The 24,950-nt window shown below is 37.5% G+C and overlaps 1 protein-coding gene across 1 annotated transcript in view; it reads left to right on the top strand.

The window, feature by feature from the left end:
- MYBPC3 (myosin binding protein C3) overlaps positions 1–24,950 on the top strand; it is an 84,364-nt gene that overhangs the window by 48,156 nt on the left and 11,258 nt on the right. The window contains exons 16-27 of the mRNA XM_087883108.1: positions 44–210; positions 571–736; positions 3,767–3,873; positions 5,992–6,021; positions 6,114–6,250; positions 12,970–13,053; positions 15,232–15,391; positions 16,727–16,831; positions 19,393–19,581; positions 21,877–22,011; positions 23,444–23,611; positions 24,592–24,680. Coding sequence (XP_087739234.1) covers positions 44–210; positions 571–736; positions 3,767–3,873; positions 5,992–6,021; positions 6,114–6,250; positions 12,970–13,053; positions 15,232–15,391; positions 16,727–16,831; positions 19,393–19,581; positions 21,877–22,011; positions 23,444–23,611; positions 24,592–24,680 — 1,537 coding nt within the window. The remainder of the gene's footprint in view (positions 1–43; positions 211–570; positions 737–3,766; positions 3,874–5,991; positions 6,022–6,113; positions 6,251–12,969; positions 13,054–15,231; positions 15,392–16,726; positions 16,832–19,392; positions 19,582–21,876; positions 22,012–23,443; positions 23,612–24,591; positions 24,681–24,950) is intronic.

The following is a 24,950-nucleotide window of genomic DNA, read 5'->3' on the forward strand; positions in this document are numbered from 1 at the left end:
CATCATTATCATCATCATCACAATGATACTTTGATATCCACAGGGAAAAAGATGGTGTAGAGCTTACTCGAGAAGAGGCATTCAAATATCGGTTCAAAAAGGATGGTAAAAAGCACTACCTCATCATCAACGAGTCCACCAAGGAAGATAATGGGCATTACAAAGTCAAAACTAATGGTGGGGAGTCTGTTGCAGAATTGATTGTACAAGGTGAGAAATAAATAAGAATATGCTTTTTAAAATGTGTATGGAGATTGGTTATGGCCTTCTCTGTAACAGTAATAACTAGTAATAGAATAGTTAATTATACATTGTATGTTAATCATGCATTATTTGTTGATGTTGGATATAACACATATTCTGATAACAGCAGTGCCTTACATATCAAATTACACTAAATTCTCACACATTCCTAAATATCTCTTCCTGTTTCACCTTTTCTGGAAGACGTGGGTTTTTTTCTTTAACTTTTTAATATTTTTTTTGTAAAAGCAATATCTACATTTTGGGTGTTTCCTACCTCTGACCTTTTGCAATCATGTGGATTTGTTCCCCAATTCACAATCTCAGAAAAGAAGTTAGAGGTGTACCAAAGTATTGCAGATCTGACTGTGAAAGCACGAGACCAGGCGGTGTTCAAGTGTGAGGTGTCTGATGAGAATGTGAAGGGCATCTGGCTGAAAAATGGGAAAGAGGTCATCCCAAACAATCGGATCAAAATCTCTCATATTGGCAGGTACATTATAACATTTTACAGTGGTTATAGAACATTGATTTTCCTAGGATTACTTATGTGGTGTGAGAAAAGTGATTTAAAGTTCCCCGTAAATTGCAAGCAGAAAAAAAAAAGAAAAATATATGAAAGCTGAAAATCCTAAATTATTTTTTTCTTTTTTTTTAAGAAGATGCACAAGTAATTAATTAACAATTAAGTGACTTTTAAGTTTCTAATATTCATAGTTTTTTCAGATATTGTGAACATTTAACTATGGTCTCTTGGATTTTCAATATTCAAAATTAAAAATAGGAATGTTAACATTAGATGTCGTGTTTTAAGATTTGCTTTGTTTTTGCTTTATATAGTGTCTTAATTTTTATTTTTCTCTGATTTTTGCTGTTTTTTTCCTATTATTGGTTATTTTGTGTTTGTATGGGTCTCTGTTTAACTTTTTAAAATTTATGTCAGCCAAAAAATTCACTCTCATTGAGTTATAGAAATAGTGACCTGGTCATATGTCTGTATTATTTTTCTTTGAGATTTACTCTTATGACGAAAAGATATCCAAAAAAAGAAATAACTGGGGATATTGGATTATTAATTAACATTCTGGATATACATTCAGAAAGACTGAAATCAGCAGCAGTGGTCTAATATGGCATATAATGGAAATTTTTGAATGTGGTATTCTACTCCTGCTAAAATTATTAAAAATGGAATTACCTTTTAATCCAGCAGCACCCAACCTTTTGGGCACCAGGGACCAGTTCTGTGGAGAGAGGTTTTTCCATGGATTGGAGGGGGCATGGTTTTGTGCGCTGCCTGCATTCCATGGATGGGGCTTCACTTGTTTGCGCCTCCCAGTTTCTGGCATGCTGCAAACCAGTGCCAGTCCATGAAACAGGATTTGGGGATCCCTGTTTTAATCTATCAAGGTGCTTCATGGAATACTCTTTATCTTCTCTTAATTTTAGTTTGATATTGGAATTATTGGCCCACCTTACTCAATTGACCAATTTTGAATATCAGTGACTATGGTAGATATGAAAATAAATTATAATGGCCTGATGATATATTTTGTCTCATTAATAGTTATGTATGTTCTATTAAAATGCTTTAATATTGTGAAATAGTTTGGCAATTTATTAAATTATTAAATTTATTATTAGATAATTAAGACTCATGTGCTTCCCATAGACATTTGCAAAAATTCAGATTTAATTTGTAATAATATATATGGTTTAAAGCATACATAGTTCATCTACACTGTGGGGAAATTTAGGCTCAAGCTACTAGACAAAAACTAGATACAATCTGTCCAATCTACACTGGACAAAGATTAGACTCAAGCACAAATATTTGTTGCAGGATCCAATTTGGGTCTGTCCCTGGGACCAGAGGTTTTGTCTTCCAAGCTTTCAGATTCATGCTGGAGTTCGGGTCTCCTCGTCTGACTGCTTGGTCAGATGAGGAGACCCAAACTCATTGGTAGTCTCACACTGCAATGAACAAGGACACACACTCAACTTTTCAACTACTAAGATTGTTGGACGAGCAGGCACAAAAACAATCAGGGAAGTGATTGAAGTCCCTGAACAATCAGGGAAGTGGAAGGGAAACAGGCCCCTCATCAGTCAACAGGAGTGCTGATCTACCATCAGCCTATCAAGTACTTAGAAGATGAGGGCTGGGCAGCACAAGCAAATGACAACTAATGACTTAAAAGTCAGCCATCAACATACCCTAATCAATATCTAAAAAGCCACTTACAACAGGCATTATAAATACCACACGCAGAGCAACACACAGTCTGTTAGAGAAAAGTTCCCTGAAGATGGACTTTCGAGTCCGAAAGCTCAGAAGATTTCTGATCCCGCTGACCGACCCAGATTGGATCCTGCAACATAGAATAGAATAGAATAACAGAGTTGGAAGGAACCTTGGAGGTCTTCTAGTCCAACCCCCTGCTTAGGCAGGAAACCCTACACCACTTCAGACAAATGGTTATCTAATTTCTTCTTAAAAACTTCCAGTGTTGGAGCATTCACAACTTCTGGAGGCAAGTTGTTCCACCGATTAATTGTTCTAACTGTCAGGAAATTTCTCCTTAGTTCTAGGTTGCTTCTCTCCTTCATTAGTTTCCACCCATTGCTTCTTGTTCTACCCTCAGGTGCTTTGGAGAATAGCTTGACTCCCTCTTCTTTGTGGCAGCCCCTGAGATCTCAGAATACTGCTATCATATCACCCCTAGTCCTCCTTTTCATAAGACTAGACATATCCAGTTCCAGCAACCGTTCTTTATAAGTTTTATCCTTGAGGCCCCTAATCATCTTTGTTGCTCTTCTCTGCACTCTTTCTAGAGTCTCAACATCTTTTTTACATCGTGGCAACCAAAATTGGATACAGTATTCTAAGTGTGGCCTTACCAAGACATTATAAAGTGGTACTAACACTTCACGTGATCTTGATTCTATTCCTCTGTTTATGCAACCTAGAACTGTGTTGGTTTTTTTGGCAGCTGCAGCACACTGCTAGCTCATATTTAAGTGATTGTCCACTAGGACTCCAAGATCCCTCTCACAGTCAACACTATTGAGCAAGGTGCCACATATACTGTACCTTTGCATTTTGTTTTTCTTGCCTAAATGTAGAACCTTACTTTTTTCACTATTTAATTTCATTTTGTTAGATAGTGCCCAATGTTCAAGTCTGTCAAGATCCTTCTGTATCTTAAGCCTATCTTCCAGAGTGTTGGTTATTCCTGCTAGCTTGGTGTCATCTGCAAATTTGATGAGTTCGCCATCTATCCCCTTGTCCAAATTATTGATGAATATGTTGAAGAGTACTGGGCCTAAAACAGAACCCTGGGGTATCCTCACTGTATATCCCCCTTCATGTAAATGCAGTTCCATTGAGGACTACACGTTGCGTGTAGTTGGTCAGCCAGTTGCAAATCCATCTGGTGGTGATGCTGTCTAACCCACATTTTTCTATTTTATCAAGTAGTAGGTTATGGTCTATTTTGTCAAATGCCTTACTATTTTTCAGAATCCATAAGTTAACCATCGATGATGTTACCCCAGAAGATGAAGCTGATTATTCTTTTGTGCCTCAAGGATTTGCATACAATGTCTCAGCTCATCTGCGTTTTTTGGGTAAGTTTCATGGAATCTCTTTTCTAGCACCAGGTATAGCAGAATTTATCTACCTGTCTGTCTGTTTTTAAATGCACATTTCATAACTAAGCTATGGTTAGATCCTGTTGCTGAATATAGCTTATTTTATTATATTACTGTTCCAACACCACCATTTGTATAAAAAAAAAAAAGCAAACAGAGTAGTAAAACATAATATAGAATAGAATTCTGAACAGAACAGAACAGAATTCTTTATTGGCCAAGTGTGATTGACACACAAGGAATTTGTTTTTGGTGCATATGCTCTCAGTGTACATAAAAAGAAAAGATACATTCGTCAAGAATCATCAGGTACAACACTTAATGATAGTCATAGGGTACAAATAAGCAATCAAATCATACTAGGAAACAATATCAATATAAATCATAAGGATACAAGCAACAAAGTTACAGTCATGCAGTCATAAGTGGGACGAGATGGGTGATAGGAACAATGAGAAGATTAATAGTAGTGCAGACTTAGTGAATAGTTTGACAGTATTGAGGGAATTATTTGTTTAGCAGAGTGATGGCGTTCGGGAAAAAACTGTTCTTGTGTCTAGTTGTTCTGGTGTGCAGTGCTCTATAGTGTTGTTTTGAGGGTAGGAGTTGAAACAGTTTATGTCCAGGATGCGAGGGGTCTGTAAATATTTTCACAGCCCTCTTTTTGACTCATGCAGTATCATATATATTTAGTATAACTTAATTTAGAAAATTAGTCCACAAACTATCATCTGTTTAGCTGGCTTTTTTCAGCAAACCTTTTTCAGTTTCAATTTGGGAGAGTTCTTTTAGAAGAAATGAAGCAGGAAAAGAGGGTGGCTTTCTTTCTTTCTTTCTTTCTTTCTTTCTTTCTTTCTTTCTTTCTTTCTTTCTTTCTTTTTTTGCATGTTGCTCCCCCTTCCCCACTCAAAGTCACCTCCCAAGCTTCTCTGGAAGACTGTTCTGGGGAGGATGTATAAAGATGAAAGGCAAATAGAAAAAAAAGTGAATCAAGGAAAAATACTGCCATGTTCCTTTCTTGGGTGGAAAATTTTGTACAGATCTATTAAGCCAAAAAGACGAAAGTTGTTAATAAGTTAGCAACAGTAGAAATACAATTACTGGATAATGGCATATATAAGACAGATTGGGTATTTTATAAATCTATGCATGTATATTACAAATACATGAGAAACAGACCTGAAGGTGAGATCAGAGAATAAAGTGTGAAGATATGAAAAGCAAGCAGGAAATCAAAGTGATAAAGGAAATCCTTGACCAACCCCTGCAGGCAGAATATGCTAATTATATTTTACACTGTTTTTGAAAACACAAATGTATGACCATGATGGTCCAGAAAAATCAAGCAGTGGAACATAGCTTCAGAAGAATAATGATAAAACTTATTCCATTGCAAATGTTTATCAGTGACTCAATGGAGGGATTCAAAAGTTCAATGTCACTGCTTTGTGTGATATATTTTTTTCCTTTGCCCAGCTATGGATGTTTATAGTTGTTTGAAGCCTGTTAAACCTTAGAAAATATTACACCAGAAATAATTCATCAAATATTATTTCATGCTGCCGGGACAAAGCAGCTGTAGTTATTTTCAGGTCTTCTGCAGCCACAATGCCATATTTAGAGGAAAAATAAGGGACAGGCTGAAACTTTGGAACATGTTAGAAGGTCAGAAATTAAAAAGACAGGTGAGCCATCCTTTAAGCCACGAGTTTCCAATCTTGGCCTGGCTGGGGAATTCTGGGAGTTGAAGTCCGCCAGGCTTAAAGTGGCCAAGGTTGGAGACCCCTGCTTTAGGCTGCCCGTTGACAATTCACCATTTCCTCCCGATCACCAAGGCTTTGGAGTCTATGGCATTGGAGCCATTATAGATCAAACTTAATGACAGTATTGAATCATTATTGCATTGATTTTATTTCTGTGCTTTGCAATCCCCTTCTCTGTCCTCTCACACAGTCTCCTTGGCAACTCACATTCTTTCACTATACATTATTTAAAAAAAAATAAAAATAAATGCTTGCTTCAAGTATGTAGCTGCCAAAGACATTTCATCATTTTTCCTTCTCTCCCCCCCCCCCACCCTTTCTTTTCTTGCAGAAATTAAGATTGACTTTGTGCCTAGACAAGGTAAGGATAACTTTTTTTAAATTTATACTAATCTTTGAAATGAGAAGAGCCCTTGTTTATGTCATGAAACGGTTTCTATGCTTTTGCTGCAGAACCCCCCAAAATTCATCTGGACTGCATGGGGCAAACTCCGGACACCATTATTGTGGTAGCTGGAAATAAGCTGAGACTTGATGTACCCATCTCAGGGGACCCAGTCCCTGAAGTGATTTGGCAGAAAATGAACAAGGTAATACCAGTCTAAAAATGCCAAGGCTTCATAGCTGATTCTTTAAATCAGGGGTTCCCAACCCCCAGTCCGTGGCCCAGTACTGGGCCATGGCATGCCAGATACAGGGCCATGCAGACAAGTGAAGCCCCATCTGCGGGATGCAGGCAACACCTGAAACCATGCTTCCTCCAAAAAAACCTCTCTCCGTGGAACTGGTCCCTGATACCCAAAAGGTTAGGGGCCACTGCTTTAAATCACGACTGCCTATGTTGCTTATTACAAATTTCTTACTTGATTAAAAAATAAAGGAATTCTTACCAATAAAGGAGAATATTTGTAGGTCAAGGCTGAAATGGGGGGTCCTTGGTGGTCTCTTAGCTTGGATGTTTTCTTGTAGCACACTGATTATGTTACCTAGTTTGGGTAATGAAACATCTACAAGAAAATAACAAATCTCTGAGAGCACCAAGGGCCCCTCAAAGGAATTATCAACCTGAAAATACAGAATGTAAAATATTACAGAAATATTTTCTTTTTAGTTCTCCAAGCATATACATTATCTTGGCAATAAAATATCCATTCAGTTTGGCTCTAAGCTTATTCATCCCCTCTGTTTCTAATATTCATCTGTAAATGTCTATATAGCTAAAATGGTACCATTCTTGTACTTCATCATCAAGATATTTGTTGTGGGTTCAGGGAGAGAAATGTGGAGGAGAATTTGAATACTGGCCGAGTATAAAGAAAAGTCAAATTAAAAATGGGGGGATAGAAAATGCAACAGAAATCTTGAATGAAATCTTGAAAAGCATGAATTCTTCTTGCAGTAATTTATTATTATTCCCGCTCATATAAATTTAAGCAGCTATGGGATTTTCTGGCCCTCACCTTTTGGTTCTGGATAAATCCTCATGTATTTCAAATGCATTTCATTTAAAAATCTGAACAGGTACAAAGGCTATTTTTGATTGCTATCTGATAATTTACTCTGACTCGCTGTTTCTTATAGCCTGAAACAATTGTGCATCAAGCTAGAAGGATTAATCCTACCATCCATTTTGAATCACTTCTACTGAAGTCATGTTATCATTCAAAGAGCTGCTAAAAGGATTGAGGAGTTTTGTTCTGCCCATGCCATTCTAACTGATCACAAAACCCCAATCCCTGTCCTGTTTTATTAATATCCCTTCAGGGAAACTGCATCAAGCAGTTCAGAGTATAACTCTCCTTCCTGTGCATAGGTATGACTTGTTTAGATTACAGAATGACTTCTCAGATGTTTGAATGAAATTAACCAGCATAGAAAGGCACTTTCTATCTTTGCCTTAATTGTGTGAAAATCAAAGGGTTGCCTTCTTTTGTGTGAAGGTAAAACAACCCTTTCATGTGTCCTCTGGGTATTCAATTCCTGTTAGCCACAGCCATTGGAGACAGTGGGAAAGAACCAGAGAGCTGCACTTTGAATAAACCAAGTTATCTATCTTTGTTTTAAGCCCTGATTCAAGGAACTGGTACTTCAGAAGCTAAAAAGTTGATGGTCAGCCTTCAATGTTTGTACCTGTATTGTGATGTGAGAACACCTTTGCAAAAGTCTGGGGCAAGACTGGCATCCATAACAGGCAGTAGTGTCCAAAGAATGTGGTTTAAAAAAATCAAGATGACAGCTGCAACATATTGCTCCCCTCCTGACAATCTTCCATGACACAGTATAGGCAAGGGGTCCCCAACTCCTGGTGGGGGGACTGCAGTGGTGAAATCTAAACCGGTTTGCTACCGGTTCACTGGCCGTGCATGCGCAGTGCATGCCAAACATGTGCTGCATGCGCATGTGCAGTACACACCAAAAGGAGGGTTTGGGAAGGTAAGTAGAACAGCAAGAGAGGGATCAGCTGTGCCACGTGATTTAGCTTCGCTAGAAAGCAGGATTTCCTGCTTTCTAGCAAAACTAAACCGCACGGAACAGCTAATCGTCGGGAATACCGGTTCGGAGGACTGGTATTTTTTTAACTACCAGGTTGACTGAACTGGTATCTTTTAAAACTACCAATTCAACCAAACTGATAGCATTTTTTAACTACCGGTTTGCCCAAACTGGAGCAAACCGGTAGCATTTCACCCCAGGGGACTGGCAACAGTCCACAGCATACCAACAACCCCAGGCCGTGCAAACAAGCAAAGCCCCATCCAGACAGCTTGCAAAACTATGCCCCCTCTGGTCTGTGGAAATACCTTTCTCCAGTGAACTGGTCCCTAGTGCCCAGAAGCGGTATAGCCTATACCGCTGGTATAGGCTATAGAGCAATAATCAGTATAGGCTATTATAGCAATAGTCTTTTATAGATAGTTACTATTACCTGGTGGAGATGCTTATTTAAGGCAGTCAGATTTTTTAAAGATACTTTCTCTCATTGGCTCTCCAGTTTGTGGAGATGGTTAGGAAGTTGTTGTGACCTAGGCCCAAGTAGTTATCACCAGACACAATCAGTCCTAAATAAACATATTTTATTAGAACAGTTGAGAATTACTTCATTCTCAGCTTCGTCCAAATTAATTCCAAAACAAATTCTTCATAAACAGTCTTTCGGCCTTATCACCAACCTTTGTCTTCTTTGGCACCCTTTTCTTGGCAAAAGTTCAGAAGCTAGAAATGCTGACAAGAAACAAATATAGCAACGCTGTTTTCCTACAAAGATCCCAAGAGCTGTTGCTGCTCTTTTAAGCCTTCTGGGAGGGGCCAATCATCTCCTGGCCTTACTTCCGAGTCATCCTTTTTGCTTTAGTTTGCCTTCTGGCAGCTCTTCACACGCGTGCACTAGGAACAGGCTCCTCCTGTTCTTCTGCCTCTCTGCTAGCCACCTCTAGAGACTCCAGAGTCCGTGCATCGCTCCCAGATGGCCCTGGCCCCATCTCTGCCTTGAACGCAGAGCCCTCGTGCGGGCCTTCCCCAGACTCCAGGACTGGCCCATTGTCCTCCCCAGCCTCCTCACTGTCCGACACCGCTGCCAGCTCCACAGGCTGCTGGCAGACCACAACAGAAGTGTGTACTTTAAGCATATTTATTAGATGGTCTGAAAGGAATGAGACTTACAGTGGAGTATGTTACATAAATAGATTGCACATAAGAAATTATAAATTATAAAAATTCCATATATATTTGTGTATAAGCCAATCTGCCAATAACACAACTGTCATTTTTTAAAATACCTCAACATTTTTTGTTTTAATTTTGGCAATTGGTTTATCTGCTGGTGGCTCATTGTTTGTGTTTCGGCTCATTGTATTTTGGTTAGAAATCTGAATGTCTGTTTATCCACAGATGAGCTTATCCATGACCATTTATAGACCATATATTTGACTATTTTTAAAGAGCTAAAACCTACCAAACATGTTTGCAGATAAACTCATTCATGGATAAGATGAACCCAATTTGGGAGCTGTATTTTGGCATCTAAAATTCTTGGCTTTTCTAAAAATACATAAAGTATATAATTACTTCTATATACTTGGTAATCTACAAGCGGCTCCAAAATTCTCGATGGTTGCATGAAACAACATGGTTTTCAGTTTTTACAAGAAGCATCAGTAGTTCAAGAAAATGTACTGGATTATAAATAATAAAAAAGTATGTGTTATTAACTCTTAAATGACTTTTAAGATGTTTTGCTTACCTTTTATGTTTGGAAAGAACAAGGCTGACCTCTTCTGGTATGTATTTTTAATGCTAGTTCACTTTCTCTCTTCATATTCTTTCTGAGAATTTATGCTTTGAAATGTTTTTTTTTAATTCATCATTTTACAAGGACATGTTTATTTAAATACTGTAAAGGGACAATTTAGCACAGTTCTTTACCACAACACTGTTCCTTATTGTAAAGCTAACCATCAGCCTTTGAGATAACAAAAAATTATAGCAGCATAAAATTGGCTAAATATGCTGGTGATCCGTACCCTGCCAGATTCCAAATCCCATGATGGGGGAGAACAGTTCTGTCCTTAATCAGGTGCAGGTATGTTAAAGGCAAGGATTGATAGCTTCCCTGCCCCCCCCCAGCTTTATTCTCCTGACTCTAATCCAGTCCTATCACCCAATCATCAGTTAATAAAAAGACATCTATCAATCACTCTCCTTAATGTGAGATGGAGAGTGTGATGGAGATGAAGCACATTTTAGTAAATCTGTCCCCTACCTGAATTCATACTGGTTTTGCACAAATGTCTATAGAGATTCTCAGTCATCCAGGTCATGGTTATCCCAAAGGTGCTTTTTCAAGAGGCAGCTGGACTTTCTGATTTTTCTTTGAAGACTTCTTTGAAGTCTTCAAAGAAAAAACAGAAAGTCCAGTTGCCTCTTGAAAAAGCACCTTTGGGGTTTACACAAATATTTATTGCACATGCACATTCAGAAGTCCAATTATTAAGTGTTATTTGCTCATTATTAGGCTCCCTTGGGACATAGGTTTAGCACTATTGCAGAAGCACACTTACTTCTGTTTAAAAACTCAAATAATAGCTGCAGGTATTTTATCTTACAGCTCTGTTTCTACCCCAACTAGTGAAATCTCTAAGCCAACTCTCTAAACCCAGGACCTTCTCAACGACTTCATGACTAAACAGAGAGAATCCACTCTAACAAAAATAGACTCTCCCACTATCCATAGGGACCCGAAAGACACTGCTCTAGAACCAGAATGAAGGGGCCATGTCTATACCAAAGCTGGCCAATAGATGCCAGACTGATCCTACCAGATTTGTTAATAAAGCATCTCAGACTGTATCCATAGCAAACCCAAAGGAGAGAAACATCTCAGATGCTGATAGAGCTAAGGATGACTGCTTCAGATATAGGGTGGCAACTGCATGAGGACACATCATAAAAGATTACCGGCTTGTGCTTGTGCTGCAATTCAATGCAAGTGAGAAAAGTTTTTTACTAAGGATCTCATATCTTTCATGGTCAGTGGAGCATAGAATTTGAACGTGTTTTATTGTTCTGCATAACTGTAGTACACACAATTTTATCTAAACCACTCGGTGGCACAGTGGTTAGAGTGCAGTATTGCAGGCTAACTCTGCCTACAGCCTGGAGTTCGATCCTGACTAGCTCAAGCTTTACTCAGCCTTCCATCCTTCCAAGGTCAGTAAAATGAGGACTCAGATTGTTGAGGGCAATATGCTGACTCTGTAAACCTCCCAGAGAGTGCTGTAAAGCACTATGGGCAATATATAAATTTAAGTGCTATTACTATTGCTATTAAGGCCTGGTCCAAGTATTTGGAATGCCATGAAAAACTGCCAGCTGGCTGCATCAGCCTTAATAATTCACAATTAGGATTCAGCTTTTACAAACAAAATCACTTTTAAGCAGAATTAGACCACCTTTTTTGTGGGTGAAAATAGTTTTCCCTTTCTCCCTTCCTCCCAGCCTCCTGAGTTTTCATTTCCTAATTCTAAACCCAGTTTTAAAAAAATCCCTGAGACTGGCTCTGAACACAATATGATCTAATATTTGCACATAATGTGTCAGCAGCATTTACTCAATGTTATTTCAAAGTGGTGAATAACTAAATGCCTTGCCTTATCTTGCCTTGCCTTCCTACAAATCTGTACTCAAACATCCTTCTCCCCACTTCTTTAAAAAAAAGTACAAAATAAAAGGTAGTATTTCCCATCACTTACACTTCATGCTCTTCTATGCATGTATTGTTTTGCCAAAAACACTAGAGTGAATCTGAAAGGATGTTGTGTGAGGCAAGAGTGACTTAATAATAGCTACAAATATACATAAAATCCTGCAAAACTTCCCATTCATTTTGGCAGCAAATCTCCATTATTTCCCAACTCCATGTAAGTCAGCAATGCTAGTGGGTCAACAGGTCATACTTGGGCCTATTTTCTGAAACATGTCAGCAGTTTGCTATGACATTAGCCTATGAGTTAATGGGCTAATAAGAAAACATCCTTTCAAGGGTGAACTTTACACATTTTGATCTTGAAATGGCTGTCCATTGGTGTTGCATTTGCTTGACTATGAAACAATATGATCAGTAAAAGAGGTATTTTTTTTCTTTTACTATTGAGATTATTTATGCCTTCATTTTAAGATTAGGGAAGGATTGACATGAAGAAAAAACAGGGGTGAGATCCAGCAAGAACCTGGATTTCTGGAAAACCGGTAGCGGAAATTTTGAGTAGTTCGGAGAACTGGTAGTGGAAATTTTGAGTAGTTCGGAGACCCGGAAAATACCACCTCTGGCTGGCCCCAGAGTGGGGTGAGAATGGGGATTTTGCAGTATCCTTCCCCTGGAGTGAGGTGGGAATGGAGATTTTGCAGTATCCTTCCCCTGCCACGCCCACCAAGCCACACCCACCAAGCCATACCACACCCACCAAGCTACGCCCACAGAACCGGTAGTAAAAAAATTTGAATTTCACCACTGAGAAAATCTATGTGGTCACTGGGAGTTGAAAAAAACTTGATTGCACATAATCAGTCTTAAACTGTCTCCTGCTATATTCTTCATCTTATCTGAGGGTTTGTCCTCTAAAACAATATTTTTGTGGGCCGCTAGGTAAAATCATTTAATAACAAATCTGACTAATTTCTCTGATTTTAAACATGAAGCCTTTCTTCTTCTTCTTCTTCTTCTTCTTCTTCTTCTTCTTCTTCTTCTTCTTCTTCTTCTTCTTCTTCTTCTTCTTCTTCTTCTTCTTCTTCTTCTTCTTCATTTCTGTTTCAGAATAATGAACTGGAACTAATAAAAGGTGGCTCAAACTCTATGGATCTTAAGGGCACATGTGGTGATTTGACTAACAATGAGAAGGCAAGTCTTTCATTTTTCAAACTGTCAGGCAGATAAATCTCCCTTTTGACGAATGTTTGCAACCCAATTGATCCCTGCAGTAATTCAGAAGTTCAGAATAGTTATGTAAATTGTTAAGGTGCAGTAATAATAGCTTTAGAGCTTTTAATTTGAATTCTCTCCCTGGACTCAGTTTTGCTTAAAGTACTATTTCTCAAACTGTTGAACCTTTAGCACTTCTTTTAGCTCCCAATGATGAAGTACCGCCCATCTGAAAGGGCAGTCTTGTGCAAATAAGCATGTACTTCTGTGCAAGCATACGTTGTCTGGCAATAATCCCACATTGGCTTTGGAATGACTTTGCTGATCCTTTGTTAGCCACGCAGAAATATAAATGAGAAAAAAAGAAAATAAGCCCTTCTAGACTTTCTTATTTTTAAAAGTGCAATTATTTTCTTAGGATCAATCTGGATCAGTTCCAAAGAGTATTCAGTGTAACCAGATTTTAGCTATTTAGGGAGGAAAATAGGACCTATCACAGAATCCCAATTCTTTTATTCCTTGCTACTCTCAGCTCCTTACTGTAGGACTGACTCCAGAATATTAAGTGATGTAAGATAAACTAAATGAAATTCTCATCAGCATGCATGGTTCAAACAAGTCTGCTCAGTTGAAATTGAACTGAATTATTTCCTTGATTTCATTTTAATTATAAATAAAATGATACCATTTTTGCATGAACACTTTAAGTGAAAAAGAGCTCTTAGCATATTTAAATTTTGTAGAAAGGACAATGCAATTTAGCACACATTTGCACTGCACCATTAAGCTGCTGCTATCCCTGCTGAGGTCAGAGAGATTGAATGCTGGTTTAAGAAAATTCTGCCAGATTGGGATGCCAGATGTTCAGTACAATTCTTCTAGCACTGTCCTTCCTAATTTTCTCAGAAAAGAAAGCAGTTACTAATCACTTTCCTTTCTATGGACAGGGTATATAAATATAGTGAACATATAGAATTTTTGTGTGTGTACAATATATGTATACAGAGTTATATTTATATAGGATGCAATAAAATGTCCATATATTCAAGAAGATGAGCCCTCTTTAAAATAAAAAACTTCTTTCTTGCATTTTTCTCAGTTTGGCTCAGTAATGTCTGTTGCAGTTATTGTTACAGAATTCTTTCAGTGGAAGGGGGTTATAATGTTAATGTGACTTGCAGAATGCCACTGATTTGAATCCCCATTGAAATGTGGGTTTTTAATTACTATTTTTCTTACCTTGAACAACCCACATTACTGCATTATTCAATAGGTTCTCCTGGAATTTTTCCATCAATTGAAGTAAAACACAAAGGATTTCATTGTACTTATTCATGTGGACTATTTGGGAGTCGATTTAAAAGGAAAAAAAAAAACCCAAGCTCTGGTGTTTCAACTGTGCAGTGCTGGAACTTAAGAAGGAAAATGCCCAGCAAAAAAGTAGGAAGTCTGGGAGAAAATTTGTAATAAAAAACCCTTGCCTGCTGTGTTTTGAATTGATAACTTCTTATATATATATCAAGTAAATATCATAACTGCTCTGCTATGGAACATTTGTAATAGTTGAAGCAGATATTAGTAAGCTGCAGGGCTTCAACCACTACACTAAGTTGTTCCTTGAGTGGGGCTGTTTCTGTCACTACATGAAGTGATCTGTTAAATTTGCTAAAAGAAAATATCTAGCAGCAGCAGCTAGACAGCAGTCCTTGTGCTGACACTAACTGGAAAACACAGCTTTTAACACAGAGCAGAAAAATGCAGATGGGTGTGTGTGTGTGTCACATTTGCAATAGGCATGCTTTAAGTAGAGGATGACATCCAATCCTACCCTCCCGAAATGATGGGTGGATCATTCTTACAACAGGCTTCACATCTGGCCATTTGAATATGTCCTTCAAAACCCCCACTCCATTGCTTCCTGATAGCTTTTCTCAGCTGTTTTTTCTCCAGACCATCTGTTAAAATATACATACATATTTTTGCCTACCTATCTATTTTTCTCTTTTACACCCTTTTATACTTTTACATTATCATGGTGCAAATATAACCTTAGTAATGTGTACCAAACCAAACTATTGAAATGCTAATTAAAAACTTGGTCCGGTTCCATACACCCACTGAAACTAACTTACTTTTTTTTTTTAAACTTGCTCACAGCCATTTTCTGATTCAGAAGGTCGAGTCCGCGTGGAAACATATGAAGACCACTGTGTGTTTACTATTGAAGGAGCTGAGAAGGAAGATGAGGGAATCTACAGAGTTACAGTGAAAAATCCAGCTGGAGAAGACACAGCTGATATCACTGTAAAAGTTATTGGTAAGCAAGACTATGGTGGGTTTAGTACATGAAGCAAGTCTTTGTCAATCAGTCAGCTCATATCTTTGTATTTTCCAATGGAGTAGAGACTCAGCAGCTGGGACCACCCAATTCAACACTTCCCATTCCTATAAGTCAGTGTTCCTCAGCCTTGGGCACTTTAAGAGGTCTGGACTTCAACTCCCAGAATTCCCTAGCCAGGTATGCTGGGAGTTGAAGTCCAGACCTCTTTAAATGCCCAACGTTGAGAAACACTGCTGTAAGTAAAACTCAAAATAAGGGAGAAACTGCAACAACTGACACTCCACTTTCAGTGAGTGGTTTTCAGAGAATAACAACAATCTCTGTGCAATTGTTGCCTAAATTAGCTCTTTTTTGTCATCTGGAATGAGCTGAGAATAATCTCAGAAATACTTACAATTCAAGAACATAGTAAACACGTTTTTCAAATATGTTTCTTGGTCACTAGGCTTGGTGATTAATTGTTCTCTGCTATCATTATTTCTGGGTTGAATAAAGTCATATTTTCTACCTCATGTCATTTAAAAATATAGCATGTGGGCGAAGTCTCAACAGATTGGCTTTCTTTTCATTTTTAAGTATTAATCTGATCGTACCATTTGTTTTACAGATGGAGAAATGTGTGACTAATATAGTAGTTACAACAGGAACATCTCCCTTCCTTCAAAATGTTACTAAGAAACTTTTTTCAGTTTTAAGAAGGAATTGTTTGCCATAAATACCAATATAATAATGAAAGTTCAATAAATCAATACAGCAAAAACTTGCAAGATTGCTTAGGCCCAAAGCTCATTCATAACCTTAACTCAAAGTTAAATTTTTCAGTGATGCTGTAATGACTTAAGCCAGTGTTTTTCAACTTTGATGGCTTTAAGACGGGTTGCTGGCTGGGGAATTCTGGGAGTTGAAGTCCACCTGGCTTAAAGTCACTAAGATTGAGAAACACTAGCTTAAGTCATTACAGTGTCACTGAAAGATTTTTGGATTATCTCCCCTGAGATTCAGATTTAGAGAGAGAGAGAGAGTTAAACTGAATTCCTTCTACAAGTCTATTTTTCCCAACTTGCTTTCCACATGGGAAAACCAATATTGATGGGAACAGTAACATTCTCCCCTTCTGAAACTAGAGATAATATGTAGCTACCATACTGTTGAACATCTCCTACTCTTGCATTTCTCTAAGAATCTTTTAAAATAATTTGAATAGGCAGCCGTCATCACTATAATGTGTAACAGCAAGTTCTTTAACTAAAAAGATGAGATTCTAATAAGCATTAGCAAATACTTTGATCTCATTTCTTCTTCTTTCTCCAGATATACCTGATCCACCAGAAGCTCCTAAAATCACTGATGTTGGTGAAGATAACTGCATAGTACAGTGGCAGCCACCTAAGTATGATGGAGGGCAGCCAATACTGGGTAACAATCGACAATAATCTTAACAGAAGAGTTTTTAATTGGATGGAACAGATGTTTCTTGTCAATTACTTATAGAAAAAATAAATAAAATGGCAGGGCTGTGAAGTGCCTTGGATTTGTTTCAAAAACATGCTTTGGAATGTGTGAAGATATAAAATAGCATCTGTCTGCAACTGCTTAAAGCAGACCATTTTTCTGAAAATTGCAGCTTGGGGATCCTAAAAAAACACATGGCTACTATTAAGCATTGCAGAGAAGTCCAACATACATGCTTCATATGCTCCAAAGCACCTGTTTGGAAGAGAATCAGATAGTGCTTTGATTTCTCTTACTTGTCATTTCAAGGACAATATACCCTCAATGTGCTACTTAAGGCATACAAAAGGAAACAGGAGCACCTTCTCTGTATAAAGTGTCTAGAATGGAAGCTGATAATAAAATATCCAACTTTCATGGACCAGTGGTTTCAATCAACTTCAGGTATTATATGGAAAGCAAAAAATAGAAATCACTCTTATTTCTTCTGCAGTTGATGTAGTGTGCAAAGCATTTTTCAGCACTTTCAGAGGTCACTTTTCAAAGAGACTAGTAAGTGTCAAGACAGGAAGGAACTGTCATCAGAACAGATAGCGTTTAAGCTAGCAGTCTTTTAATACTGGCATGGTTAAACACATTATGATCAGACTGTCTATCTTTTGATGAGACTGTGGACAAAAATAACATTGGCATTATGCAGCTCAAATGGTTTTAATAAAGCATATGGGACTAAGTCTCCTGTTAATACGTTACGTGTATGGGCTGCAATGGAGCCATGTTCCTGTTCCTGATTCTGTTTGTTCTACCCACTGACCTATTGAATGGAAGCAGAGATCTGAACAGGAACATTGATTAATGAGTTCCAATTTTGGGGCTCTGCATAGACCCAACACTTGGAATTCTCAATGACGTGCAGGCATTGTATTTTCACACTTTATTGCATTTGAAAAGCAATGGACTTAACAGTATCTCTTTCATACAGTATATGTATGCATGTAATCAAGCTATGCATTTCAGTGTAAAAACAATTATTGCTATCACTCACAGAGAAAACACTTCAGTCCTGAAGATGACTAGAAGAGCATAAGCTCTATTGAACAATATCAGATCTCCTCCAGAGCAATAGTGCTTCGGATTGCCTTGCATAAAGTTCAATCCTATATGTAGACCTTGGGAAGTCTTATCACATTCACAAGTGCAAGTTCTGCATCTTCTTGCTTTAATTGGGTGTTAAAAATAGAAACAGAAACCTGGGTGGAGGGGGGGGGTTCAATCCACATGGATAGTTTACCCTACTTTTAAAGTTTAGATTTCTTAACTAGAAGAATAATTGGTTGGGCTGTTGGCTAGGCATGTTTTATTTCAATTGGTGTGCAAGCGAGTGAGCTTTTAATAATTTGTGTATTGTTATTGGGCTGAATAAATTAGGTCACAATTTGTTAAATTACACAATAATGTGTAGATTGCCTATTTTTTGTATAAGCAGATTGACTACTCAGAGATCCAGCTTTTGGTTAGGTCATAATAACCAAGTGGGATGCCTTATAACTCTTCCACATCAGCCATTATAGTGGCATATATAAAAACTGAGCTAATATAGGATTTGCTACGTGGGTCCATAGCCCTCCTAAGAAATAAATGTTTTCTGTCTCTCTGTCAGCAGTGACAGATGTTTTCTTCAGGCTTTTACAATTCTCAGAAATGAGAGCAGAGGTGTTAATTTCAACTTGGTCATGGTGCGTGCTTCTTCTACACAGAATGATATAATGACACTGTAGGCAGGAGAACAGAATAATAATAAATAAATCCCAAAGTGACTTGTGAGTGGACTACAGAAACACAAAGGATTAAAGTTCCATCCATGGAAGAGAGTCAACTTCAAGTCAGTTTAACCACAATCGTGTGGAAGCCTCAGGAAAAAGAGAGAGTGACTTTAGAGTAACAATATGATATTTGACTGTATATTAGTAAATTAAATAAATATGTAATTGGCTGATAATTTAGAGCCATTTTTAAAACATGCAGCTGTAAGACAGACACTGTTTATTAAAATAAACTTGAATTAAGATATGAAGTAAGAAAGGCAAAACTTATTTTTCTGAGAACTAAGGGGCAATAAACAATAAAATGCAACTATTTTATAAATATTTAATAATAAAATAAGTAACTATTTCTAACAATCTTTCTGATTAATGCATAAGCTTGCTCTTAATTAAATATCTAAAAAAGGCATTATGTTGTGATCTAACATTAGTTCCAAAAAGTCTCATTATGTGGTATTATCAATCCCATCCTTTTATTATACAATACAATTAGCCTTGATCTTAGGAAATACTTGTGATAGCATTGCATTGTAATAGCAAAGTATAATTGGATAATACTCAGGGTCAAGGTTTCCTTATGTTTACACTATTTTTGCTTTTATCTCAATTTAATAATTAATTTGCTAAATAATAGAGCATTGGGAATCCAGATATTATTTAATGTTGCCTTCCCTAATCTAATAGTTTCTTTTTTATTTCCAGGATACATCTTAGAAAGGAAGAAAAAGAAGAGCTACAGGTGGATGAGGCTGAACTTTGACCTTTTGAAGGATCTGATTTATGAAGCAAAGAGAATGATAGAAGGAGTTGTTTATGAGATGAGAATTTATGCCGTGAACTCAGTTGGCATGTCTCGGCCTAGTCCTGCCTCACAGCCTTTCATGCCAATTGGTGAGTGCCAACATGCATGTTGCAATATTTGTAATCCCTCCTTGAGAACGCAAGAAAGAAATGAACAATTTTGAAGAGAGAAATGAGATTTATAACTATTTAAAGTTTTTTTTTCCCTTTTACCTGTCCTTGAAAACGAGAGCATGGAGGTTCCAGTTTCATAAAATTGCTGATGAATTTCTAACTGTTAAAATTAGAAGTGTGAGAGGCAAGCTAGGCTGAACAAGAGAAGGAAGCTAATTGGCAGTGACCTCCCATTGCCTCTCAGCTTTCCCCATTTCATTATGGATGCAAATGCCGTAGTAAACTACTAATGCCACCCAGTCCACCTCTCCTGTGGAGCTGTAAGGCTATCTGATTAAGAAAATATCCATGGATTTTCTATAAATAATCATTATGACCCCCACCATTTTGTAGCAGTCCTTGAGTTAAGGGCACACTGTGTGAGTCATTGCGAGAAAGAAGCATTTGTGAAATTAAGGTACAGCAGTCATAGCAATGACCGACGAGGTGGCTCAACTCATAGAAGTCCATAAAGAAGGAGAAGAGTTTTCTGAAAGTAACGGTGTGGAAATCCAAGATCCTAAGGATGAACAAGCAGAGAAAATTATAATTGAAGAGAACGTGATTAGCTCTGATCTTCAGTCGCCAGTCAACAACTGTACTGGCGAAGGAGAAGGAGAAGAAGAAGATTCAGTCTGGGAAACAATCGAAGAGTTCTCACAGGAAACAGATGAGCTAAAAGGTCCAGGATTTTGATGGAATAAGAACATGTTTACCTGATTAGAAATAAGGGGCAACCTGCAACTCTGGAGATGAGGCACTGGGTTTGTAATGTGCATTTTATGGTAACATGCTCACATCCATGTGTGAGTGATGCACATGCTTTTTTAAAATTACTTTCAAAGACTGGCTTTAATTGAATGTCATTCCAGAAAGGCAAGTGAGAAAATGTGTTTATCGCAACAATGTTAGGTTGGGTGCTAACATTAGGTGTTCCATCTGTTGTGTCATTTTTAACCTTTTTGAAAAGAGAAGAGGCTTGTTATCTGTTTTATGGAACATTCTGCATAGTTGAAATATTTTAAGTAGTGTTCGCAATGTGTTTAAATACCACAACATTTAAGCTGCCTAATTTATGATAATCACACATATGGCACAAAAATATAACCCACCTACCTTCTTTCCCTTATTGCATGTAGTCTAAACGAAATGAGGTTGAATCAGCTATTGGATGAGTATTGAGTATTATGTCACACGGTGAAATATGAAGCCTTTGTAGGCTGAGATGGAGAAATATTTAGTAAAGAGGAATCTCAAAGATTGAAATGCAGGTCATCTGTGCAAAATATATTTAAAATTATAAGCTGCTCAGAGCCTTTGAGAATGAGCATAGTATAAATAAATATTTTAGGTACAATAACAACAACGATGATGGTGATGATAATAATAATGACAATGTTGACAATAGAATAATAGCACTGGGAAAACTCTGCTCCAAAATACTTATGTTTTATAACTACTGAACCAGAAAATTGTTCGTCTCTAAATCTGTCTCCCCAATACTGACTGCCAATTAGAGACCAATATGGTATCCCTTCTTGTCTTGCCTATAGTTGTTAATTTTGGGGTTAAGAGCATTAATTATACACATTTTATTGACATGCTAGCTAATAATTTCTGCCTTCTCCTTGAATCAATTTAGCAAATGTCACATCATCTACATAGCCATACCCAAGGGATTGTGAGCTCCAATAAGTACAAGCTATGCTCCACAAGAGTGCTTAAATGCTGCCAGTGCTATAGAATTCAGCAGCCTCCATCTTCACCTATTTTCACCTTAGGAAATCCTATTCTAAATATAGAATAATGGCTTTCTCTTCCATACCTAAATAAGAGGTTTATGTTAACCCACCAAGCTCCATGTGATGTTCATATTGCTACTTCTACCACAGTTAAATTCATCAGATCTTTAGTATCTTCAATAAAGGTGTTGTTTTTCTAAAAGCATGAAAAGTCAAAAGTCCATTTTTATTGAAGCTCTTTCAAAGTCTAAGATTCTTCACAGGGATTGCTTTCATAGGTTACTTCACTTTTAACAAATACTTTGTGTGTCAGACAGGGAACATGGGTTTTGTTAAAAAATATTGTACTTCTGCTTTTATAGTTTTAAATTACATGTTGCAAAAATTTAAAATATTATAAGCTGACATTTTTAATAAGGAAAATGAAAATACTATTGTTGTTCAGTTTTAACATATAATGCAAAGTCTTTGGCTTGTGCATTTTGTTTAGCTCCTCCAAGTGAGCCAACACACTTTACTGTAGAAGACATTTCTGACACTTCTGTTACCCTGAAGTGGAGAGCCCCTGAACGAATTGGAGCAGGAGGACTGGATGGCTACAATATTGAATACTGTAGAGAAGGATGTGAGTAAGCCCTGGTGTATTCTGAAATACCTTCCAAGGAACAAATAACACCCGTTTTGCTAGGTTTACTAAAGTAGACATTGATCTTCAGGTTGATAAAATAGAGAGAGGAGGACACAGTAATATGAAAGAATAATTAGAGAGATTATGGTTTAAAACTGGATAATATCACAGAGATTCTCTTTTGAGGGGGTGCCTATTTCCTAAAATGTTGATGACTATGAATAGAAACAGAGATGATAACAGAATATGAGCTAATTTACAAGAGTGGGTATTCATTTACAGGATGAATTTTGGCAGTTATATATTTTGTTTGTCTCTCTACCTCCAGGGAAATGACTGGAACTTATATTCTTTGGTGATAGTGATTGTTACACATTTTTAGCTTGTCAGACATTATTCCAAAACTTATTACAGCAAATGTTAAAGAAATCTGTGATCTGTGCAATTTTCAGTAGATCCAGTTTCAAAATACAATCTCTGCCTTCTCTAACTGTTTCTTAGATTTATCCCAAAAGTGCTTTTTCAGGAGGCAACTGGACTTTCTTGTTTTTTCTTTGAAGACATTTTGCTTCTCATCCAAGAAGCTTCTTCAGCTCTGACAGGATAGTGGGGAATGGAAGGATTTATATTCCTTGCAGACAGCTGGCCCTTTGCGTCCTTTTAGAGGGTCATTGAAACACTTGGAGGTTTATCTGTGTCCTCAGGGTCACCTGCTCCTGGTTCCCATAGTCTGCAATTTTTTCTCTGGAAAGCCATTCCTACTCGCACACCATTCAAAGTAGAGGTGGGTTTCAGCAGTTCTGACCAGTTCTGGAGAACTGGTAGCAGAAATTTTGAGTAGTTCAGAGAACCAGAAGTAAAAATTCTGACTGGCCCCGCCCCCATCTATTCTCTGCCTCCCAAGTCCCAGCTGATCAGGAGGAAATGGGGATTTTGCAGTATCCTTCCCCTGGAGTAGGGTGGAAATGGAGATTTTACAGTATCCTTCCCCTGCCACACCCGCCAATCCATGCCCAAGCCATGCCACACCAACCAAGCCACGCCCACAGAACCGGTAGTAAAAAAATTTGAAACCCACCACTGATTCAAAGTGTGTCCATCCCAAATTGTATAGCTAAAAGACTATACTCTGACAATTTGGGATGGAGACCCTTTGAAGAAAAAAACCCAAGAAAGTCCAGTTGCCTCTTGAAAAAGCACCTTTGGGACAACCATGACTTGGATGACTGAGAATCTCTACAGACATCTTTAGATGTATGTTAAGTTTAATCAGCAATCTCAAGTTCACCTAATAAAATAATGTCCTAGTGAATTTGCTTTTGAATAAGTTGAGCTTACTTTGAGTAAATAGAATTATCATGCCATTAGACAAAGTCTTATAAAAATATGCTTTAAAAATATCTAGCAGTTTGTTTTTTAATATCTGCAGCCACTGAATGGATTCCTGCTCTTCCTAGCCCCATTGAACGTACATCTGTCTTACTTAAAGATTTGGTTACAGGAGACAAATTGTATTTTCGCATCACTGCTATAAATTTAGCAGGCACAAGTCAACCAGCAATGATTAAGGAACCAGTTACTGTTCAAGAGATCTTGCGTAAGTGTCTTGAGAATATTCCTGAAGCCATTTATAATTATTTCTTTAATGAAATGCTCCTTGGAGTACAAGGGAGTATAAATTTGTTTATTGACGTTCATTCTTCCTAATATTTTAAATTCATCAGTCTTCTAATCTTTTGAGGCCAGAGGGAATAGTTTGAATTTTGAAAGCATGTTGTGGAAGCTCCAAAAAATAATTGTCACAGAGGCAGTCATCCATTTACAAACAAATGTCAGGATAACACCACCAGTCACAGTATACTTCTTTCACCGAGGAAACAAAAATAAAATTCTCCAAGAATTGCAGTATATGTAGACTCATTAAAAGAAATCAATTTTTAAAGTATCTGACAAACTTTCAGATACTACAAGTTGCTTAGCAGGTACCAAATGAAGTTTTATAGATGTATTATTGTAGTTGGGTTCTCAGTTTTAACCATATGAATCTGGCTTTCTAATGTGAGTCCAGAATCTCCTAAAATTGGGCTGCACACCCGATTTATACTAGAACATGGATGAGCAATCTATGACTCTTGAGATGTTTTAGATCAGGGGTGTCAAACTCGCGGCCCTCAGATCGGATGTGTCACATGCTGGCTCCGCCCCCACCCAGTTTAGCGAAGGGGGGAAAGTCCTGATACGTCATGTGATGCTGCCGTGACGATGCAAATTTGACACCCCTGTTCTAGATTCCCACTTCTCTCAGAATGTTCATGGATAATTAATTGAACAATTAGAACCCCAGTGTGATTTCTTCTTCCCATGTATCTTTGCAGCATTTGCCACGGCACAAGTACTTTTTTTTAAAAAAAACCTCAAAGTAATCACCATTAAATATGCTTAAAATTATGGTTTTTTGATTCTGTAAATATTTAATACATATTTTCAAAATCATTTATTTTTCTGCAAAAATACAATGTATATGTACTATAATCTGAAATAGAATAATTATCCTCTGACTTGATTTTTTATCTACAGAGCGCCCTAAAATTAGGCTGCCACGCAATCTCAGACAAACTTTAATGAAGAAAGTTGGTGATACAATTAACATTGTAATTCCTTTCCAGGTATGTGATGGGGTCTTTTTTGATCATAGGGCAAAGTTTTACCCTAGTTGAAGAAACTGACAGTGGGAACAAGTATTCCTATGTACAGTATCTCTGGAGTAATTCTTATCCAGGTGTCAAGAAATTTCCTCATCATTGAGTGAAAGCTCATCTGGTCTGGATTTTCATCCTTCCATCAAGTTATATAAGCACTGCCAACCTCTGATTTAGCTGAGGACAATGTTTGTGGTCATATCTCTTCAACTGAGTAGAATGGTAGTATCTCTAGCT

This window comes from Pantherophis guttatus, chromosome 1, assembly GCF_059756535.1.
Source record: "Pantherophis guttatus breed Tessera chromosome 1, ASM5975653v1, whole genome shotgun sequence".
Taxonomy (NCBI): domain Eukaryota; kingdom Metazoa; phylum Chordata; class Lepidosauria; order Squamata; family Colubridae; genus Pantherophis; species Pantherophis guttatus.